This window comes from Miniopterus schreibersii, assembly GCF_964146895.1.
Source record: "Miniopterus schreibersii genome assembly, chromosome: X".
NCBI lineage: Eukaryota > Metazoa > Chordata > Mammalia > Chiroptera > Miniopteridae > Miniopterus > Miniopterus schreibersii.
This window is the reverse complement of record NC_138104.1, coordinates 6,237,125-6,260,243: the sequence shown is the minus strand read 5'-3', so window position 1 is coordinate 6,260,243 and position 23,119 is coordinate 6,237,125. Positions and strand designations below refer to the sequence as shown.

General features: G+C 39.2%; 1 protein-coding gene across 5 annotated transcripts in view; it reads right to left on the bottom strand.

The window, feature by feature from the left end:
* Positions 1-23,119, bottom strand: part of ARHGEF6 (Rac/Cdc42 guanine nucleotide exchange factor 6) — a 101,833-nt gene that overhangs the window by 47,621 nt on the left and 31,093 nt on the right. For all 5 annotated transcript variants that reach the window (XM_081126496.1, XM_081126495.1, XM_081126498.1 and 2 more), the window contains 3 exons: positions 20,619-20,743; positions 19,121-19,322; positions 11,568-11,638 (listed from right to left, as the gene is read on the bottom strand). In XM_081126496.1, the coding sequence (XP_080982622.1) occupies positions 11,568-11,638; positions 19,121-19,322; positions 20,619-20,743 (398 nt within the window). The remainder of the gene's footprint in view (positions 1-11,567; positions 11,639-19,120; positions 19,323-20,618; positions 20,744-23,119) is intronic.

The following is a 23,119-nucleotide window of genomic DNA, read 5'->3' as shown; positions in this document are numbered from 1 at the left end:
TTTCCCGGAGGAGCGAGGGGTCCCAGCCCCACAGCAGGCCCCCAGCCCAGGGCTCCAAGCCGGGAAGAGACGTCCCCACAACTCTGGGCAGTGAAACCAGCGGGGACTGTCGCTGAGGGTCGCGGAGGCTGCGGGAGCCCCAGCAGCTCCTCTAAAGGGCCCGGCACAGACTCACTCGGACGCTCCCTCTGAGCCCAGCGCTGGGCAGCAGCCTGAAAGGACCCGGGACACTCGGGGGGAACTAACCTGCCTGAGATCCGGACGAGAGGCGGAGGGGCGGCTTCCTCCCAGGCAGAAGGGCTGGCGGAGGCCGTTGCTCCTTTGGCGAGTCCTCCCTGCACAGAGCAGGCAGGCAGGCGCCATATTTGAACCGCCAGCACCTGGCTCACACCTTTGGCCCCGCCCCGTGATTCCCAGAGGCCCCGCCCCTCCCCACCTGCAGCTCATCCAGGCCATTTCCAGTAGCTTTTCTATGCATGTGGCCTCCAGAGCCTCATGCTTAGGACTTTCCTAAAATCTCTCAAATAAGCAGCAGCGTGCCCCATACGGCTTGATAAGCCGCCCCAGGCCTGGCACTAGCGGCAGCTGCATTGGCTCATAGCTTGGCCTCTCCTGGGCTCCTCCAAGCCCAGCACAAGGAGCAGCCGACTATGGGTTGCTGTGTAGGTCATGCTGGGTGGCCCTGGGCAAGGCACTGGCACAGGCTGACTTTGCACCTCCCAGGAGACCTCAGAGACAGTGCACCCAATGGTCAGACTCGACCACGCTGGATTACAGCCCTACCACATCCACTAGTGACACACTCAACGGGCATACTTGGTGAACACCAAAGCTCCACTGAAGTAAATCCTGCTCCATAGGGGTGTCTCCAGCACAGCAGCTCTTTGGCTGTAGTTGCAGCTGGTCCTCACAGCTGATTGGCCTGGGGGTCAATTCCTCCCAGTGATGCCAACAGCAACCAAGGCTCAACTACAACAGGACAGTGCACACGGCCCACACAGGGGAGCACCTAGAAGACCCAGCTCAGGTGACTGGGGAGGCTGAGCCACTGGACCCTACAAAACACCTACTACACAAAGCCACTCTACAAATTCCAGGAGACATAGCAGCTCTACCTGATACATAGAAACAAACACCAGGAAGCAGCCAACATGCGGAGGCAAAGAAACATGTCACAAAGGAAAGAACAGAAGAAATCTCTAGAAGAGAAACTAAATGAAATAGATCCAAGCAAGCTAATAGATACAGAGTTCATAATAATGGTTATAAGGATGCTCAAGGATATTAGTGAGAGAATGACGAAAATAATTAAGAAAATCGATGCCACACAAACTGAAATGAAGAATAATTTATAGGAAATCAACAATAGAGTAGAAGATGCTGAGAATCAAATCAGCAATTTGGAACATGAGGAAACAAAAAACACCCAACCAGAAGAGCAAAAAGAAAAAAGAATCCAGAAATATGAAGATAGTATAAGGAGCCTCTGGGACAACTTCAAGAGGCCCAACATTCGTATTATTGGATGCCAGAAGGAGAGGAAAGAGCAAGAAATTGAAAACCTACTTGAAAAAATAATTACAGAAAACTTCTCCTACCTGGGGAAAGAAATAGACTTACAAGTCCAGGAAGCACAGAGTGTCCCAAACAAGAGGAACCCAAAGGGGCTCACAGCAGGACACATCATAATTAAAATGTCAAAGGTTAAAGACAAAAAATCTTAAAAGCAGCAAGAGAAAAGCAGCACCCATACGACTGTCAGCTGATTTCTCAACAGAAACCTTGCAGGCCAGAGGGGAGCGGCAAGGAATATTCAAAGGGATGAAAAACATGGAACTACAACCAAGATTACTCTACCCAGCAAAGCTATCATTTAGAACTCAAGGTCAGATAAAGAGCTTCTCAGACAAGGAAAAGCTAAAGGAGTTCACCACCACCAAACCAGCACTACAGGAAATGTTGAAGGGTCTTATTTAAGAAGAAGCTAATGAACAAAAGAATCTGATGAACTAAATAGATCCAGAGACATTGACGCATGTAACAGACGATCATATTTCAGAGGCAAGAGGGAAGGTGGTTGGAGGGTGGGAAGAGATTAACCAAAGAAGTTATATGCATATGTGCATAACCCATGGACACAGACAATGACGGAATGAAGGCTTGGGGAGGGGGTGGGAGCGAGGTGGAGGGGGTCAACTGGGGGGGGGGGAAATGGGACACCTGTAATATTTTCAACAATAAAGATAAATTAAAAAAAAAAAAAGAAATAATTTGTACTCCTACTTCACACCATATAAAAATTAACTCAAAATGGATTCAAGACTTAAAACTACAAAACTTTAGAAGGAAACAGGAAGAAAATCTTCAAGACCTGGATTCGATCGTGAAATCTTGGATGACACCAAAAGCACAAGCAACAAGAGAAAAAATAAATTAGAGTTTATGAAAATTTAAAAATTTATGTGACAAAAGGACGTTATCAAAAAAGTAAAAAGAAAACCCAAAGAATAGGAGAAATATTTACAAATTATACATCTCATGAGGGTAGTATATGAATATATAAAGAACTCTTACAACTGAACAATAAAAATAATCAATTAAAATTTGGGAAAAGATCTGTATAGATATTTCTCCAAAGAAGATATATATGTGGCCAATGAGCACAAAAACATGCTCAACATCATTAACCATTAGGGAAATGCTAATCAAAATTACAATGAGATACTACTTCACACTTATCTCATTAAAATGGCTATAATACAAAGAAAGAAAAAGCATACAGTAAGTGTTGGTGAGAAGGTGGAGAAACTGGAACCCTCATACATTGCTGGTGGGAATGTTAAAAGCTGTAGCTGCTGTGTAAAACATTTTGGCAGTTCCTCAAAAAGTTAGACATTGAGTTAACAAATCACCTACCAATTCCACTCCTAGAGAAATAAAAAGATAAGTCCACACAAAAATTTGCACATGAATTTTCACAGCAACATTATTTATAATAACCAACAAGTGAAAATAATCCAAAGGTCCCTCAACTAAAGAATGGATATACAAAATCTGGTATATCCATACAACTGGAAGATTATTCAGCCATAAAAAGAAGTACTGATACATGCTACAACATGGAGGAACCTTGAAAACATCATGCTAAGTGAAAGAAGCCGACATAAAAGAACAAATATTGTATGATTCAATTTATGTGAAATGTCTAGAATAGGTAAAATCCATAGAAACAAAAAGATTATTGGTTACCAAGGGCTTGGAGGGAGTGACTGCTAATGGGTACAAAGTTTCTTATTGAGATGATGAAAATGTTATAAAATAAGCTAGCGATCACACAACTCTGTTAATTTACTAAAAATCAGTGAATTGTACACTTTTAAAAGGTAAGTTTTGTGATATGTGAATTATGTCAATAAAGCTGTTTTTTTTAGTCAAAGCACTAATTTCTCATTTGTTAATAAAAACTTCTGTTTATTTCTGACTTCAAATCTTTATACAGTTTCTTGTCCTTCCAACTTAAATTTGTCCATCTTTATAGCTCTCTGCCCAGCTGAGCTATTGTTCACTGCAGTACCTCAAGTAATCACTTACACTCATGGTCAGCACTAGTACTCATTTTTTTATCCTTAGAAATGGAAAGAACTGCACTAGAATTCAATGGTACCATATTATACTAAATAAAAGGTAAAGCTCATATTCAGATTGCTTTGTTAACAATATTTATTTGTTTGTCTTTAGTATTTGTATTAGGAGGGAAAAAGATGGTGACATGCCTTGCACTTATGTTCAGCAGGAAATCAAGTTATCTAATCCTCTCCTTTTGTTCACATTTTTCTAAAAATAACATATCTGGTAATGAGCCATCCACGTCCTTATCCTTCTTTCAAGCACTGTTGTCTGTAACTGTCACACTACCAAAATTTTACTGCCTGTTGAAAAAGAGAAAAACAAAATAAAAAAAACCCAAACCAAATAATCATTGCTTAAAGGGAATTTTTAAATTAGAAAAACCACAGATATTATTTACATCAAGAAATGTGATTTATATATTATAATAACTATGTATGATGTCAGGTGGGTATTAGACTTAATGGAATGGTCACATCATAAGGTACATCAATGTCTAATCACTATGTTGTACACCTGAAACTAATATAATATTGTATGTCAACTGTAATTGAAAATTTAAAAATCATATTGACATATTTAAAATATGATTTGTAAAACAATTAAACAGCTTTTCTTTAATTCCATGGTTGCTATAATTCAACCTCCCTTTCCCCATTGAAACAGCTTTATTATTTTAACTTTCTTTAAAATGCTAGTATCTGGGGCTCCTTTATTTTTTTTATTTTCAATTACCGTTGACATTCAATATTACTTTGTATTCGTTTCAGATGTACTATCTGGGGCTCCTGTAAAAGAAATCACTAAGATTTTGCAAGAAAGGTGCCAACTGTCCTGTTCCAGTGGGTTTACTTGCTAGGTGAGGCAGCACACTTTCGAGACTTCCATCTCTGTTGGAACCACTAGCATGGGACATACAGAAGGCAAAAGTGAGGTAAGCAAGGAGATACTTTCTGTGCCTTTGAGTCAGTTCTGGAGAGCTAAACCAAAAATGAACATTAAATTCATATTGTTGCCAGTTTTGAGAGTGCCTGAATGCTGACTTTTCAAAACTAAATTGATACGAGTGATTAATTAGTCCTTCATTAAATAATGCAAAAATATTTTTGAATGGTAATGCATTAAAATACTGTCCATGCTGTGGTTTGAGAAGTAGACATGCTCATCAAGGTGAATGTTTGGGATTCTTTCCCAAGTTCACTTGGACATTTATTGCTTTCCTCAACCTCAAATGACCAACTGATGAACTTCTGAGACTGGTTCTTTATTTTTCAAACCACGGGGCATCTACTGTAAAAGGATAAAAAGGGAAGCAGACAGAGAAGGCTATGTGCTCCCAAACAGAAGGCCTCAGTGGTGAGTCAGAAGGCAAGGAGTTTGGCAGGCCAACGAACTTCAGAGCAGTACAATTTGATTGAGATGAAATCCATTCAAACTTGCTAAAATAGACTGCATCCAGACGTTGTCTTTGCCTCCCTGACTGTCTTCACAAGGACAACTGAGTATCCTTTTGTTCAATTAACCTTTGACTAAATTCAGAATAAACAGATGGTGAAAAGCCTTAGAAAAAAAGATGGAGGCATTTTGTACCTCCATTCTAGGCTATTGATTTTCCACTAAAATATATTTCCTGCATTTCCTGGAAAGTCCTTAGAGTGAGTTCATTTTTATAATTCTGAGGGAAAGAATCATATAAGAATAGAGAAATTATTTCATGGGGCTAACATGCATAAATAAAGGCTGAAAATAAAGATATATCCAATGATAAAGGAAGACTATAATGGCCCTAGGAAACCTTAAATCAAAGCAAAAACATCATGTTATAGGATTTCTAAGATAATTATGATGCCTGTAAAAATTAGTTTATGTTAGTAAAGTCTTATGAGACTGAAAAAGGCAATATATTAATATACTATATTTATGTCATGTTTTATTTATATTCCAGTAGAGCCACCTGTTTACATTCAAGTGCAATAACTGACTTCAGAGCTCCAAGTACGTGGCTTTCACAAAATAGGCAGCAACACCAGCATTATTGACCGACAGGCTCTACAAGATACTGTCATCTCCTCTGTCTACCTCCATTCCTCAGATGGAAGAGATGTATGGAAGAGTAAGACAGGAAATGGGTAGGTAAACAAGAATAGGGGATATGGATAAAGAACAAATGGATAGATACGTAAGGTAGTTGAGGCTGCTGGATTTTAAAAAGGTTGGTGCACAGAGGATTTTTAGGGAAGTGAAAATATTCTGTATGATACTATAATGATGGATACATGTCATTATACATTCGTCCAAACCTATAGAATGTGTAACATCAGGAGTGAACCCTAATGTAAACTATGGACTCGGGGCGATAATGATGTGTCAATATAGAGTTTTCATTTGCAACGAATGCACTACTCTGATAGGAAATGCTGATAGTGAGGGAGGCTGTACATGTGTGTGGGCAGGGGGCCTATGAGAAATCTCTGAACCTTCTACTTAATTTTGCTGTGAACCTAAAACTGCTCTAAAAATACAGTCTTTTTTAAAGGGGAGGCTGATAAGCACTAAAAAGGCAGAGAAAATTCAGGGTAGAAGCAAGTGGGTAGATAAATGAGTGTGAGAGAAATGGAGGTAAGCAGAATGTGGGTGACAAGAGCAAGGATTACAGGTTTCCTGGGATTTTTGTCATGTAGCATGCCACAGACTTCTTCCCACCTTTCCAATTGCATATAGGTTCTGTGAGAAATACTCCTTAAGCATCTGCCACAAGTTACAATAAAGTAGAAAAAAGTTAGAAAAAAATAAATGCCAGCCCTTACTGATTATATTTTTCTAGTTTAATGTATAGAAATATCACCTCTCACTCTGCAGACAGGTATTCATTCCCACAGTTGAATATTAGTTTATGAGTCTGGCCTATTTGTGGCAACACAAAGAACAGCATCTTTTTTTTCTTTTTTTTAAATTTATCTTTATTGTTGAAAGCACTACAGGCATCCCATTTTTTCCTCCCAATTGACCCCTCCACCTCGCTCCCACCCCCTCTCCAGGCTTTCACCCCGTCATTGTCTGTGTCCATGGGTTATGCACATATGCATATAACTTCTTTGGTCAATCTCTCCTCAACCTCCAGCCCCCTTCCCTCTTGCCTCTGAAATATGATCGTCTGTTACATGCGCCAATGTCTCTGGATCCACTTAGTTTGTCAGATTCTTTGGTTCATTAGCTTCTTCTTAAAGAAGACCCTTCAACATTTCATATAGTACTGGTCTGGTGGTGATGAACTCCTTTAGATTTCCTTGTCTGAGAAGCTCTTTATCTGACCTTCAGTTCTAAATGATAGCTTTGCTGGGTAGAGCAATCTTGGTTGTAGGTTCTTGCTTTTCATCCCTCTGGCCTGCAAGGTTTCTGTTGAGAAATCAGCTGACAGTCGTATGGGTGCTCCCTTGTAGGTAATTAACTGCTTTTCTCTTGCTGCTTTTAAGATTCTCTCTTTGTCTTTAACCTTTGGCATTTTAATTATAATGTGTCCTGCTGTGGGCGTCTTTGGGTTCCTCTTGTTTGGGACCCTCTGTGCTTCCTGGACTTGTAAGTCTATTTCTTTTCCCAGGTAGGGGAAGTTTTCTGTAATTATTTTTTCAAATAGGTTTTCAATTTCTTGCTCTTTCTTCTCCTTCTGGCACCCCAATAATGTGAATGTTGGGCCTCTTGAAGTTGTCCCAGAGATTCCTTACACTACCTTCATATTTCTGCATTCTTTTTTCTTTTTGCTCTTCTGGTTGGGTGTTTTTTGTTTCCTCATGTTCCAAATTGCTGATTTGATTCTCAGAGTCCTCTACTGTACTGTTGATTCCCTGTAAATTATTCTTCATTTCAGTTTGTGTAGCCTTCATTTCAAATTGGTACTTTATTAGGTCATCAATGGTCTCACTTGTTTGTGTAATAGTTTTACTAATATCCTTAAACATCCTTATAACCATTACTCTGAACTCTGTATCTGTTAGCTTGCTTGGTTCTATTTCATTTAGTTCCTTTTCTGGAGATTTCTTCTGTTCTTTCCTTTGTGACATGTTTCTTTGCCTCCGCATTTTGGCTGTTTCCAGGTGTTTGTTTCTATGTATCAGGTAGAGCTGCTATGTCTCCTGGAATTTGTAGAGTGGCTTTGTGTAGTAGGTGACCTGTAGGGTCCAGTGGCTCAGCTTTCCCAATTACCTGAGCTGGGCCGTCTAGGTGCTCCCCTGTGTGAGCTGTGTGCACTGTCCTGTTCTAGTTGAGACTTGGTTGCTGTTGGCATCACTGGGACCAATCAGCTGTGAGGACCAGCTGCAACTACAGCCAGAGAGCTGCTGTGCTGGGGACATGCCAATGGAGCAGGATTTACTTCAATGGAGCTTTGATGTTCACCAAGTGCGCCCCATGAGTGTGTCACTCGTGGATATGGTAGGGTTGTAATCCAGTGTGGTTGAGTCTGACCACCAGGTCCACTGTCTCTGGGGCCTCCTGGGAGGTGCAAAGTCAGCCTGTGCCAGTGCCTTGCCCAGGGCCACCCAGCATGAGCTACACAGCAAACCGTAGTTGGCTGCTACTTGTGCTGGGCTTGGAGGTGCCCAGGAGAGGCCAAGCTATGAGTCAATGCAGCTACTGCTAATGCCAGTCCTGGGGCCACTTTCAAGCCGTATGGGGCACACTACTGCTTGTTTGAGAGATTTTAGGAAAGTCCTAAGCATGAGGCTCGAGAGGCCACTTGCATAGAAAAGCCACTGGAAATGGCCTGGATGAGCCTGCAGGTGGGGAGGGGAGGGGCCTCCGGGAGTCACGGGGCGGGGCCAAAGGTGTGAGCCAGGTGCTGGCGATTCAAATATGGTGCCTGCATGCTGGCTGTGTGCAGGGAGGACTCACCAATGGAGCTATGGCCTCTGCCAGCTCTTCTGCCTGGTAGAAAGCCTCCCCTCCAGCTCTCGCCTCAATTTCAGGCAGGTTAGTTCCTCCCCAAGTGCCCTAGGTTCCTTTCAAGCTGCTGCCCGGTGCCAGGGGTCAGAGGGAGCACGTCTGAGTGAGTCTGTGTGCGGGCCCTTTAAGAGGAGCTGCTGAGGCTCCCGCAGCCTCTGGGACCCTCAGGGACAGTCCCCGCTGGCTTTCACAGCCCGAAGTTGTGGAGATGTCTCTTCCCAGCCCTGGAGCCCTGGAGCCCTGGGCTGGAGGCCCAATGTGGGGCTAGGACCGTTTACTCCTCCGGGAAACCTCCACCACCGAGATTCCCTCCTGGGTTTAAACCGCGGCACCGGGTGTGGGCCCACGGCCCCGTCTCCGGGATTCAGCCCCGATCCGCCCATGTCTCCGCCCCTCCTACTGGTCTCGGTGCTTCCTCAGTTCCCTGGTTGTGGGGCTTCTGTTCAGCTAGATTTCAAGAGGCTCTGAGTGATGGTGGTTCTGTATTTTAGTTGTAATTTTGATGTGATTGTGGAAGGTGGCGGGCATAGCTGCTACCTGTACCACCATCTTGTTTCTAAGAACAGCATCTTAAAGTGTGTTACTCTAGTTGCATTGAATAAAGAATTTCACCTTCAGAGGGGCATTTGGATGTGGGAAGAATAGAGTGCAGTCTACACTATGACCTGCAGGGATGGATTGCATGTACATTCCTGCCTGGGTGAATTTGCTCATATAGTCCCCCCTGCCTGAATTCTCTTTCAGCCCCTTTCAGCTTATCTAAGTCCTGACACACCTAGAATCCTACCTTTTCCATTCAACTTATCCCTTTATTGGTTCTCAAACTTTAGTTCAGTGAACATCAGAATCAACTGGGGTGGGGAAGGGGGAGGAAGGGGCTGAGGGAGTTGTTAAAAATGCCTTTTCCTGGGATTTATGGCCAGAGATTTTGATGTTGTGAGTGTGGTATGGGGCCCAGAGTCCTACAGTTCTAACAAGCTCTTGGGTTGGGGGAATGGGGGGAAGAATGGTTAATATAAGATCATATAGGGATAGCTTCAATGCAGGTAAACTTGATTTTCCAGGTCTCCAAATACTGTGGGTGGGCTAGAAATTTTTATTTAAACCAATCAACACAGATTGGGAAGATTATCAGAACACTCAGAACATACTTTGAATTAATCACCTCTAAAATTTTGCTTAAATACTCAAAGCAAAAGAAATGTGCATTAAGAAAAACACCAACAACCAACCCAAACTCCTTCATATTCCTACCTAGTTACAACAGTATGTCTAACTGGTCTCAACAATTCAGAAATATTTACAAGAAAGCTCTACAGCTCTTTCACAGACCACTATGACTCCCCAAGATATTCTATTTTCTTTATTAAGCTTGAGGTTTGAGATGAAAATCCATCAAAATTTTAAAATATACATACAGGAGTGGACAACATAGGTTTACAGTTATATGTGAAGCACAGTTTGTTCTTGTATTATTAATTGATTATTGTATTTTTCCATATGAACAACTGTAAACCTACTTTTGCCCTCCCCTGGATGTATCTTTTGACCCATCAATTTAACTTCTAGGAATCCACTCTACAAATATTTATATACTTTGCCAAGTTACACATATAAGATGTTTACTGCTGAATTGTTTATAGTTGTAAGGAACTAGAAACAAGGTACACGGAACTCCAATAGGAGGTGCGGGATGATACAAATAGAGTTTGTATATAATATATACAGGATTTACATAAGGCCCATAAGAATCACAGAGGTTAATCTGCCTTGGATAATCCCCAAAATAGTTTAAGTTGGTAGACTCAGCAGAGGCAGAGAGATCTAAAGCAGAACAATGGATGGTATGCTCCAGATCCACAGGGAGAAGAAGCTATGGTAACATTTTCATCTACTATCTGAATGTGTCTTTCTTTAAAAATTAAATCATTGAGTGTCACTTAGAAGGTAAAAGAAGTGGTCAGAGTGGAAGGGATAAGGGAGCCTAGTTCTGTTGGGTAATACATTTTAACCTCAGAAATGTAAAAAAAAAAAAAAAAAAAAATGGTGACAAAATTGTCCCCTATGCTATGAAGTTCTATCTTGATTTTTCATACCAGCTACTGCTGATGTCATTATGGAGCAAATTCACTAAAGACTGAAATTCATTTTTTTAAACCTAAATGTACAGAGATGTTTTTAAACATCATGAATGTTGTTCATCCATGCACAAAATGAAAGGAACATGCAGTATAAATGCACATAGAACTTTGGGTAAAAAGTGATGCTGTATTTCAGCGGGGCAGGGGTGGGGGGAATGATGTGGCTACCAGTCAGGGAAACTCAGAGGTTATCATGACTTGACCTTTTCATTAGTGACTAGGCCAAGTCAGGAAAGGAAACATGAAGGAAAGCAGAGATCAGATTAAGGAAAAGGATATTAACTATTTTTCAAACAGGAACTTATTTTGAGTATTGCACATGTTCTATTTATACCTAATATATTTTGACATATCTGTGTTTAAGCCAGAGCCATTAAATTCCTCCCTCTGTGCCAAAAGGCTGCCTTCTTTTTGGGCTCTCCTCAAGAACAAAGTTGATAATATTTCAGAGGACATCATAATGAATTGATTGATTCTACAATAAAATCACAGTATGCAATCACTGAAAACTTATTGCATTAGAGGAACTTGAGAATTTATCTTCTAAATATCTGGTAAAGCTATTTAGTGAAAAAAGTGGCTACCTAACTGCTGAATTTCCCCATCATGTCTGTAATTTCTCTTTCACTGCAGCTTAATCTTTGTGCTTCACTTCAGTTTTTCAGTACAGTGGATATAAAACTAGACATATGTAAGAGGCCTGCAAGTAGAACAGCTCTATTGTAATGCAGCTGACATTAGACCCTTGTAATGCAACTTTATCCAGTCTTCCATTTGTGTCACCTCAACACATCAGTGGTTTGACAAGTGAAAAGTTTCCATATACTCAAGAAAAATTTTGTTCATCATCTGATCACTCACCACAGAATAATAATTCTTGGTAAGTGGAGTAGTTTCAAATCCTTTGATAGCTTTGGGGGAGAGAGGTCTCTCTGTAAAAAAAAATAATAATAATTATGTTAATATACGAATCTAACATGAACATTCTATAACATAGGTCAACTAAAATACTATAAATATCTTCAAGTGGAAAGATCAATAGAAATGTACATTACTAAACAAAAAACTATAAATTTACCAAACTACACATGGTCAAAGTTAGATCTTCGTGTCCAGGCCCCTCAGTTTCTGATGGGGAAAATAAGCCAAGGAGTTAAGGTCTAGCTACTTTAATGGCAGGGCTGGGGCAAGAACTTCACTCACAGTTTGAACTTGATCCATTCAACTTATTCAAAACAGATAAGCAAAGCCAACGCTAACCACATGCATATTTGTAACTTGCAACTTATAATACAAGTATAATATAAATAATAGCAACATTCATTTCGTAGGGCTATCCACAGTGCCAAAAGTAAAATAATCAGAATATATAATACACTGAAAACTAGCAGAAAACTCTTCTTTTACGCGTCTTTTTAATATTAATACATTATGTTGTAAAATACTGCCTTTCTTTTACAAAGTTAATTTTACCTATTAAACTCATGACTAAGAGACATCCTAGTACATTCTTTCTTTAAAAAAGAAAACCAATTAATAAAAATACAAGACATTGATGATAAATGTTTAGCAGTGTCACTACAAACAAATTCTTTACAATCTCTTATAGAAAATAAAAAAGGAAGGGCCACTTTCCAACTCATTTTATAAAGTCACTCTTCTAGGGTCACCAAAACCAGACAAAGACAGCACAAAAAAAGAAAACTGCAGACCAGCATTCTTCATGAATATCTTAACAACATATTAACAAATATAATTCAGCAATATTAAAATAATTGTATACTATGTAATTCATCCCAGGGATAAAAGGTTGGTTAAATATTCAAAAACCAATCAGTGTAACCCACAATAATAATCTAAACAGAAAAATCATATGATAATATCACATGACAAAACCGAACATCCATTCAAGAAAAAAAACTTCCAGAAAAAATAGGAATAAAAATCAACTTCTGCAACTCAATAAAGAGCATCTATGAAAACCTACAGCTAGCATCTTACATAATGGTGAAAGATCAAATGATTTCCTCCCTAAGATCAAGAACAAGGCAAGGATATCTGTTCTCACCATTCCTTTTTTTAGACCTATTTTTCAATTACACTTGACATACAATGTTATATTAATTTCAAGTGTAGCATAGTGATTAGAAATTTATATCACTTATGAAGTGACCACCCCAATAAGTCTAGTACCCATCTCACCACTCTTACTCAGCAAAGTGCTGGAAGTTCTAGCTCTTCTTGCAAGCTTGGCATAGGATAGGCAATCAAAATAAAAAGAGTAGAAGGAAGACAGATTTGGAAAGACACACTTGAGAAGTCTAAAAAATGTAGCCCTTGCAAAAAACTGGCCCTATGGGAAAAAAAATCAAGGGGTGGCTATGAGCACTATGCCTCAGTGACAGTTTCTTGCCTCTGGTCCCTCTTTGGCCCCTATGTCCACCGCTACCACTGCTTACTCCTGCCATGTGCAGTTCTCTCTGAAACCCACACTCAGCAACATGCGGAGAAGGAGTAAAAATGTGGAGGTTCAGAGGAGACATGTTCAATCCCTGGAGGTATTTCAAAGTGACCTAATTGGAAAACATCAAAACATCAAAACATAAACCTTTTAGGTGGTGTTTCTAAGGCAATGAAAAGATTGGTCAATTCAATTACATCACTGAAAAAACATCAATCAGTGTAATGTAGAATTCAAATCGGTTATTTGGTACAATATAACCCAAATAACAATGTCACACAGATATACATGAAGCTCTTCAAATCCTGATGGAAAGATCCCTTTCCAATTAAATTTTTATTCTTTCCCTTCTCTTGCTGATATAGATTCATACTGCCTGTTGGTGGTGACAAGACAAAAAGAAACCAAGTGACAGCTAGTTTCTCTGGATGTGAAACATCTATGTGATATACCCAGGGGATTAAAACAGGAAGTCTAAATATAAAGCTCAATCATAGTTTTGGTGTATAATCAGTAGAGTCATTTCTTAATCTGCCTTAATACAAATTTAATTAGCCATCTACCTAATTTCCTCATTTGATATCTGTCTTTACCTGCTAATAAGAAGTTTTAGAAGAAAGATTTAATGACCCCTTAATTGAATAAGTTGCAGAAAACATAATTGCTAAAAATATCTACTCTGATCGTACTTGCCTCAATATTTTCTTGGCATGGAAAAACCCTTAGCTTTTCTCAGTGACAAAGACAAAAATTTTAAAAAGGAGATATAATTTACTATGTTATTGGTATAATGGCAGACATTATTTTGATGTATAAATAACATGTCGAGTTACATGTGACAACTGATTTTTTAAAAAGGCCTGAAAATTGTATAAATGGCTAATTTTCTTATTTATAATGTATCTGACTCAACTGAAATAAAGGAGCAAAGGCCCTTAATATGTCTTCTGTAGCTTAAATAATGTCTTAGTTATTCATACATGCATTTTTAATGAAGCAAGATTTTTGATAAAAAGTATTTTTGCTCAAAATAGGATTTATATTTCTCATATAACAACAAAGCAAGAGGTAGGCAAGCAGGACTGGTAACAATGATTTTATAATGTTACCACTGTCCAAGTTCCATAATCCTTGGTGAGAGGATTTTATCACCATGGTCACAAAAACCTATTCTACCTTCAGCCTCAAACTCATGTTGAAAGGAATGTGTGTGTGTGTGTGTGTGTGTGTGTGTGTGTGTGTGTGTGTGTGTGTGTGTGTGTGTGTGAAACTCAAACATTCTATTTCTTAAGTTTGTACAGTATTAGATTGGTGGTCTTATAAATCCTCTGATATCAGCCTCCTCCTAAAAAGAGAGGCCAAGGCTTCAGCCATAATTAACTCTAGACAAAATCTAAAACTTAAAATGTCACTCCTCAAGGGCAAACTTACCAGGGCACAGTGACAGGCTCCAGGGAAAAAAACTATGCACAACACTCCCATGGCACAGCAGTCTTCAGGGTAAGGGTTGTACCAGGCTGGGATTGCTTTGTTTTGTTTTTAAGACAATACAAAAGGATGTGTAGTATCAGCCTGAATGATACCCTGGCTATTATGAATGAATTTGTCAGATTTACTGACTATTCTAATGACTTCAGTGTTACACGTTCAACCCAATAGTAAGCAAACAGAGATCACAGAAGTTTGTTAGTTCCATGCATGATTCAACCTCATAAATGAACCAAGAGGTTGTATAACAGTGGGGTTTAAAACGCTTAATTGAAGGTTTCATTTCAATGAGATGTGCATTTAATCTATGAATCATTTTTTAAAAACTCCTTAAAGACAAATCTTCTTTCCTAAGCTTATACATCAGTATGAACTTCATGGGAAGAAATAAAAGTTGATAGGTATTTTCTACACCAAACATAAAACAGCACAGCATTGAGTTTTAAACATCCCTCCACAGCATTCTAGACAGGTTTTGGCCTACTCACTATTTTGTGGAGGCAACAAGAGTTGGGATTGGAAAGAATTCAAGTCAACAAAGACTTGATACCTACTTTCCCATCAAGATATTTTCATTACATCAAGCTAATCTCTCCCACTGTCCCCAAGCTCAGTCTGCTCAATCCTACTGCAGATCATTTGTGGATTTTGTTTTCCCTGATTAATCACTGACTTAGATTGTCCCCCACTCTCTTCTGGGTCTACCCACAGCCTACATGTCTCTGATAGTTCAACTCAAGCCCTACCTTGTCCATGAAGCCTTCCCTAGCCTCTCCAGCCATATTGCATCCTCTGTCCACTGATGATCTGCTATATATTTTACACTTCATCATCTACTACTTTATACTGTCAGTTGTCTGTTTCATCTCCAGCTCTTCTCTCTCTCCCATGCTCTAAATCCATACTGTGAACTACCTGTTGAAAATCTTCAGAACTATAACTTGCTGGCACCTCCACTCAACATGCCCCAAACAACAACTCATCATCTTTAGTGCCAACCAACCACCCAAAACACACATACACACACACCCCTCCTCCTCCTCTTATCTTCCTTATCTTCTCTATTAATGGAGGTCAGCACGTATCAAATATTTCCAATGTCTAAAACGCTGTGCTACGTACTATGGAGACAAAGAGGTATACAAAGATGAATTAGTCCCCCTTGACTTCCCTGTCAGGATGAGTTAATCACCTCTCTTCTGCTCACCATTCTCCAAAACACCTTATATTTAGCTCTATCAGTAAACTTTCACACTGCATTTTTATACCTCCCCCTCATTAGATTATGAAAACCAAGAAGGCAAGATTCATGTCCTGGGTTTCTCTGCCTCACCAGTGTCCAGGACAAAGACTGATATCCTAGTCATGGTGAATAAATCTTTACTGGCTGGCTAGGTGGATAACACTGCATGTCCCTAAGGAGCTCACCATTAAGCTGGACCCCTAGACTTGCATTTATCCTCACCTCTTCCCTTTTCCTCATAACTAATCATCAGCAAGTTTTCTTGATTCCATTTTAACAGTATTTACTGCATCCATCCACTTTCTCTTCCTCTCCACTCTCACAAAAATAGTCCACACCACTATCTGGATTGCCTGGACCTTAGCAGTTGTCTCTACTGGTTTCCCCATATCCTCCTTGGTTATCCTCACCACTTCCATGCAATCTGGCCCCCACACTACCACTAGAAAGATCTTTCTAAACCACATGTTATCTCCTGCATTGACACCGCTCTTAATGCAGCTCCAGCTCAAGGCTCCAGTCCTCTTCGCTCACCTTACTCTCAACCCAAATCATCCTACCACCCACTCCATGCTCTCCTACTTCCATGCTTTAACTTACTAACTCCCTCTAACCTTCTTCTACCAGTCAGAAGTTTCCTTCAAGACCCAATTCAAGTACAGTGCCCCAACCCCCCTTTAGGTTATTGTTAATTGAATCGTTTCTGTTCAGCTGGTTTATTGAGCATCTCCTAGGTACTGGGTTGAGAGGGCTATAATAACCTGTTTTCATAGACCCTATCTCCAAGGACCTGCCAGTCCAGTAGTCAAGATAGGTGTGTACACAATCAACTGTAACAGGATAGGACAGAATAAGTAACACAGACAAAGCTCTAAGCGTAAACAAGATGCTGTGGGAGCAGTAAAAAAACAATATTCATTCATTTCACAAATATTTACTGAGCATAAATGAAACAAAAAAAGTCTCTGCTCTCATAGCATTTACATTCTAATAGTAAGATACAGACATTAAATAAGTAATAAATAAATAATACATAAGTAAAGGTATACTATGTTAAATGGAGAAAAATGGTAAACAAAAATACAAAGCAGGGAAGGGGTACAGGGGTAGTGAGGATAGGGTTCAATTTCCCAGGTAACCAGGGAAAACCATACTGTGGAGCTGATAAGTAAGCAAAGACCTGAAGAAAGTGTTACAGGTGAAGAGACAACAAGTGAGGCAGGTACCCATCTGGCAGAGGCAACCAGGAGGCCAGTGTGGCTAAAGTGGAATGAGTGAGTGGGAGAGAGCACAGAGAGGAAGTTAGAGGGGCAATGGGAGGCCAAACCCTGTAGGTTATTGGGATGACCTTGACTTTACTATTTTTAAGATAGTAACAATCACCCTGGCCACTAAATTTAAATTAGATTATAGGAGTGACAAGGACAAGAGCAGAGACTCCAGTTAGAAAGCTACTGCAGGAACACAACATAAGTTGCTACCTGAATCTGTGTCTCTCGGGCTTCAGCTGCTTTTTGCTCAAATATGTGCTTTTTTATTCTTTGAAAAAAAGAAGAGAAAAGAAAGCTACTGCAATAAGCTAGATGAGAGATTTTGCTCTACATACTTCTAGTCTCAGGCTTTCGGTGACTGGTAGGCTACCTGGCCCCAGCTGTTCAGACCTAACCTTAACAGTTGGGTAAAATGCTTCTAGGAGTTATGGAGGTGCTCACATCAGAGCCAGAGCTTGCCATGTGAGTCCTTAACTGAGTTCTAAATCAAAGAGAGTATAGAAGAAACTTGGAGGGTCCAAAACCAAGACAAATAGCCTAGGGCAATTCACAAGGGACTGGCCAGACTATGCTATGGGGCATGTCAGTGAAGGACATTATAATGAGGACATGCTGTCTGTCCACTTCCCATGTTCTAAGGAAAGGCAGCAAGTGCTGTGCCTTCTACAGGTGAAGACAGAATCAGAAAACAAAGTCAGAGTAAACCTGGAAAGTTACTTAGAGATCCTAACAACCAGATTATACCAAATGAAAGATGTAGCAGAGGGGTGAAAATCAGATGTGGAAATCATCTAAACCGAGAAAATTCCAGGCAAGGCCTGTGAAATTACTTCAGGGCTCAAAAAAACTTCTCGGTTCCCAGTAATAAAAAATGCTAAGAAGTCTACATATACATATATAATCATAAATCTGTTGATAACATTTATTCCAATAAAGGAGGTTCTCTCCTCTTAATCCAACATAGAACACGGAAAAGTATGCAAACTAAATTTTATCTTAAATGTTTTAGGGAAAAGCTCCTAACAGTGGTTATCTGGGGAAGGGGGCAAAAGAGAGAGAAATTTTTATTATCTACATTATATATTTCTGTAATGTCTTAATCTATTTACAGTAAGCCTATAATTTTATTACTTAGTAATATTAATCTTGAGGCATTAAAAAGCAATAAAGACATATACAAAAAATAGCCAAGGAGCTAACAATTCAAAGGAGCCCTTGGGTAAATATTTTTGAAAAGTGAAGAGATATAATAATGTGAATGACTGAACACTATTTCATCTGTATCGTGAGATATTTCTATATATTGGGGTTTTTTTGGTAAAATAGGCAGGGCCTACTTTCTTAAATAATAAAAAGCAAGGAAATTACCTAAGAAAACTTTAGAAAGACTACTGAAGAGCAATTAGATTTCACTTTCTGGGTATTATTATGAAAAATGTAAGCAGTTAGCAATATCCAATGAGTTAAGGGCAATCTTATCCAGAATCAAAGTAGCCAGACAGCTTCCTGTAGTCCTATGACTGTTATTTCTCAAACACATCTCTGAGGCATTTAGACTTAGGTCTGTTTAAAGAGCTTAGGGCTAAAAAAAGGAAGTAAGCACATGAGCTCTCTTATTATTGTATTCTGCCATGGTGATTCTTAGAGTAGCAAGAAGGACTATGTTACATGGGCTAGAATTAGTAGACAGAGGGGACATAGTTAAGGTGAAACAGTTGTCTTAGCTTTGAATTCTTTTGCTTTTTTAGTTTTTTGCTGCCTTAATGTAATATAAATACAACTTCATTTCAAAATATCTAATCACAGATTTTTCCAAGTTCTGTTCTAGTCTTATTTTTAACATACACATACAAACAGTTCCTGTTAACCAATTAAAACTACAAGATTTTCAGTAGAATACCAAGAAAGTGCATGAGTCACATTTTAAAAGGCTTTTAAAAGATTCACTTACCACTGGATTTAATTTCTCGGACATAATTACTAGGGAACCAGCCTGTTCTCCCATTTAATGTGCCTTCCCACCAGCCTCCTTCTTCAACTCTAGTGACGTAAATGATGTCCCCTTTACAGACTGACAGTTCATCTTCATTAGTCTGCTTAAAGTTGAATCTTGCCTTTACTATCAACTGGTGACTTCCATTTTCAGTCATCTCCTAGAGAAATAAAAGCCACACCAGATGAAGCACTGATCTAAATGAAGCAGGGGCAGAATTATACAAATTTAAGCAAATTAAGTGGGGTGACCTAGGATGAAACCCCAGGTCCATCTCCATCTTGTGTTTTTAACTTATGAGTGGGCCTAACATGGATAGGCCTCAGGGGGATTAATAAACCCCTCAAAACTGTATGTAAACTTTGGGTGAGACTGTGTATTTTGGAGGGAGTCATAGCTTTCATTTTCCTCTCCCCCTACCAATTATCTAAAAATACTTATTTAAATGATCCAGGAAACAAAGGAGATGATACACTATTCCATTCTGCCTCTACACAACACATAGACATATCTTATGTAATTATATGACCAAAATTAGGTACTAACCTACTCTCATAAAATCTGCCTCCCACATCCCAATTACTAAGAATATCTTAAATTGGCTAAGACTTAGTCATATGCAAAGATCAATACCCTACAGTTACCTAAGTCAGGAGTTTTTAACCTATCACAAGCCCCTTTGAGAAGCTGATGAGCACAATTGAACTTTACCCAAAACACATACACCCCTAAGTTCATACACATAAGATTTTGCACACAGTTTGAGAGGGTCCAAAGAGTGTGGAACCATAATGTTCATGAGCTTCCCAAAGGGATCTGTGATCTCAAAAGGTTAAGTGCTTTGGAAGTAATTAAAGTGTTTTGGAAGTAATAGCTCATGATAGCTTAAAGCAAGTGGGTGGCATTGACAAGAAATATCTCAAAAGAGCAGAAGATGGGGAGATCCTTCCTAAGCAAAAACTCCTGTTAAGAACAGATGCAAAGATAACTGGGCTTTCCCAATATAGGAGCTCATCATAGGCCCAATATAAATACAAAGAGAAAAATAGAATGACAATAACAATGACAATAGCAAACAATATTGACTGCCTACTATGTGCCAGGAACTATTTAGTTCTCCTGGTAAACTAAGGGATAGGGGAAAGAACAGCAAACTGCCATCAAGAAGTAGTCATAATGACATATATGCATAGCACTCTTAGTTAAATAAGTTGTTCAATTTTAGGAAGAGACAGAATTTTGGGGCTTCAACCTCGATTTTCTGACTCTGTGCCCCACATGGCTTTGATTTGTTCCAGCAGACCAGCCTGAATTGGTGCTAGGTTTAAAATTAGTTTTCTCCAGACACTCCAAACAAGCAGGATGGCTATCTTACCACATATGGAAATTCACCCAGGTTATCGATCTAATTTCACGGACTTTAAAACAGGCAGGGGGAATTGGGGACTATACTTACCACTGCCTTTGACTGCCTTTGCAGCCTTGGAGCTGTGCTAGAAACTGCTCCCTGTGGGTTTGTCTGGGAACTATTAGCAGCACTAAGAGAAGAAGAACGTCCACATGGTCTTTCTGATAGCTGATCTGTGAAAAGAGGAAAAGGCACGGTAAAGGGAACCACTCATGTCAGAAAAAACATCTACAATATAACATTATCTTTCATGGGACATTATTAAAGGCAAACTGGCTGTAATTTTAACTGTTATCATTATGAATGTGCCCAGTGTATTTCATCCCCCCTCCGTTTTTGGTGGCCAACTTCTTTTTCTTAACCTTACTGGCCATTGCTCTCCAGTAGAATGAAAAACAGCGACAAAACCACATTTTCTCCTAACCCATTTCCCTACAACTCTTCCCTACTGAGCCAGTTGCAACAGTATGCCCTGTTATCCCAGGCAGAACTATATTGGTTACCAAACAGCTGTTTGTGGCTCTTATTACTTTGAAATATTTCAAATTTCTCTCTTTGTTTTTTGGCCCATAACTGAGTCGTTCTTTTCTTCCTCACATGTAACAATATGTGTGGCACATATAATGTAAAACCAACCTTTGCCTGGAGAGGGGAGGGAAGAACAAGAATGAGAGAGTGAGTGTGTCTGGGAAAGATGCAATCTTAACACTAGAATCATTTTTTTAAGTCAAACTCAAGAGTCTTCTCTTCCTTGAAATCTTGTGAAATTCGATCACACCAGCGCTGAGCTGGATGTTTTCAGTATGCTGAGAGTGTACTAAAGAGAGGAGCTGGCTTCTTGACAAATTCAAATGAAGGTTCTTTTCCTCTCCATTTATTTTTAAAAGATATAAACTGCAAAAGTCTAAAGCCCAAACATTCCCTAGGCGACAAGCTCAGTATCCAAGTAGTTTCCTTGATGCTGTTGGTTTTAACTTTCACCTCCTTGTATTTTATAAATATCTGTGGCGAGGGAAGAGACTGTAAAACTTGCTGGGAGAGTCTGGCAAAGGAACGTATAATTTGTATGGCATAATGTTAGAATTATACGGTTCTCCCTGCCCAGAACTGGAGAGTTGTCATGTGTGTTAAAAATAGTTACTTGAATTAGCTGTACTTTCTGCTCTACGCCTTGCAATAGCTCAAAAGCATTTTTTTCCAAATAGCAAAAGAACAACTTTGGAGAAGTATTTTTACATTTATTGCTATTATATACAGCTCTTTTGACTAAAACTATAATTACTTGATAGATTCCTAGATGCTCCATCCTATTTGGAACTTGATTATATTGTCTGCTCTTCTTCCTCTAATTGTTTCACGTGGGTAAGTTGAATCTCCCTAAATAGATGGTAATTTTCTCAAAGGCAGGGACCATATCTTATATTTCCTTTATAGCACCTGGCAGTGCTGGGCACACACTCCGTTGACTTTCCAATAGCTGGAGCAGCAGAACCCGTGTTTGGGCATAAGGGCTCTAAAGTCAGTCAGATGTGAGTTTGAATCCCAGCTCTATCACTTGCTTTCTAGTGGGCAAGGGTGGGCCTGACTTTCCTTATCCATAATTTGGGCTTAATAATAATACTTAATAATAATACTACTCCCAGGGTTGTTTCAAAGATTGAATGAGACTACCTAAGGCTTGTAGGACAGCCTAAACCCCTGGTAATTGCTCAAAGCATTTATGATTATTATTGCCCAGTTTCAGGTAAAATAACATATCACAGAAGGAGTAAAGTTATATTCTAAAGCAGCAATTTTCAACCAATGTGCCTCAAGAATTTTTAAGACATGCAATACCTGACTATTTAATCAGGGGCACTGACTTCTTTTCCCTTAGACTGTCAAGTAAAAAGTTGACAACAGTCAACACACCAATAGCCATCCGGTGTGAATGCCTGATTTGAACCATAAATATATAGGTCATATGACAGAGTTGCATCTTATTGGTCACATCACATAATAAGGTTGCATCTGATTGGTTAATTTTTTGTACCAGAAATACTTCTATACAAATATAAGCACCTGAATATTTTAAAAAGTTACTTTGGAACGAAAAGGATAGGTAATTTTTTTTCCTGTAAATCAATCAAAATTATACCTATTTTTGTCAGATCAGCAAAAATATATTTTTGGGTGTGCTGCAGAATTTTAGTAGTTAGTTTGTATGTGTCATGAGATGAAAAGGGTTGAAAATTGCTGCTCTAAGATAATCATCATTTTCTTCGAAATTACTAGGATTTATATTTAATATCTCCACTGTGGTGGATATTAACATTTAAATAAATCTTTTCACTCACTATGAACCTGAGGTTTTATTGGTTCCTTTACAATGGAAAAAGACATGTAAAAATATGAGAAAAATGTCTCTAGTGGAGAAAGGGAAGTAACAGCTATAGTCTGTAAACTTCATGAAAAAGGGAACTGGTCTTTTCCTTTTTATTTTCTGTCTTGTTATACTCAGTTGCCTATTCAATAGCTTTGAATAAAATAGTTTCTTGATTCTTATCACT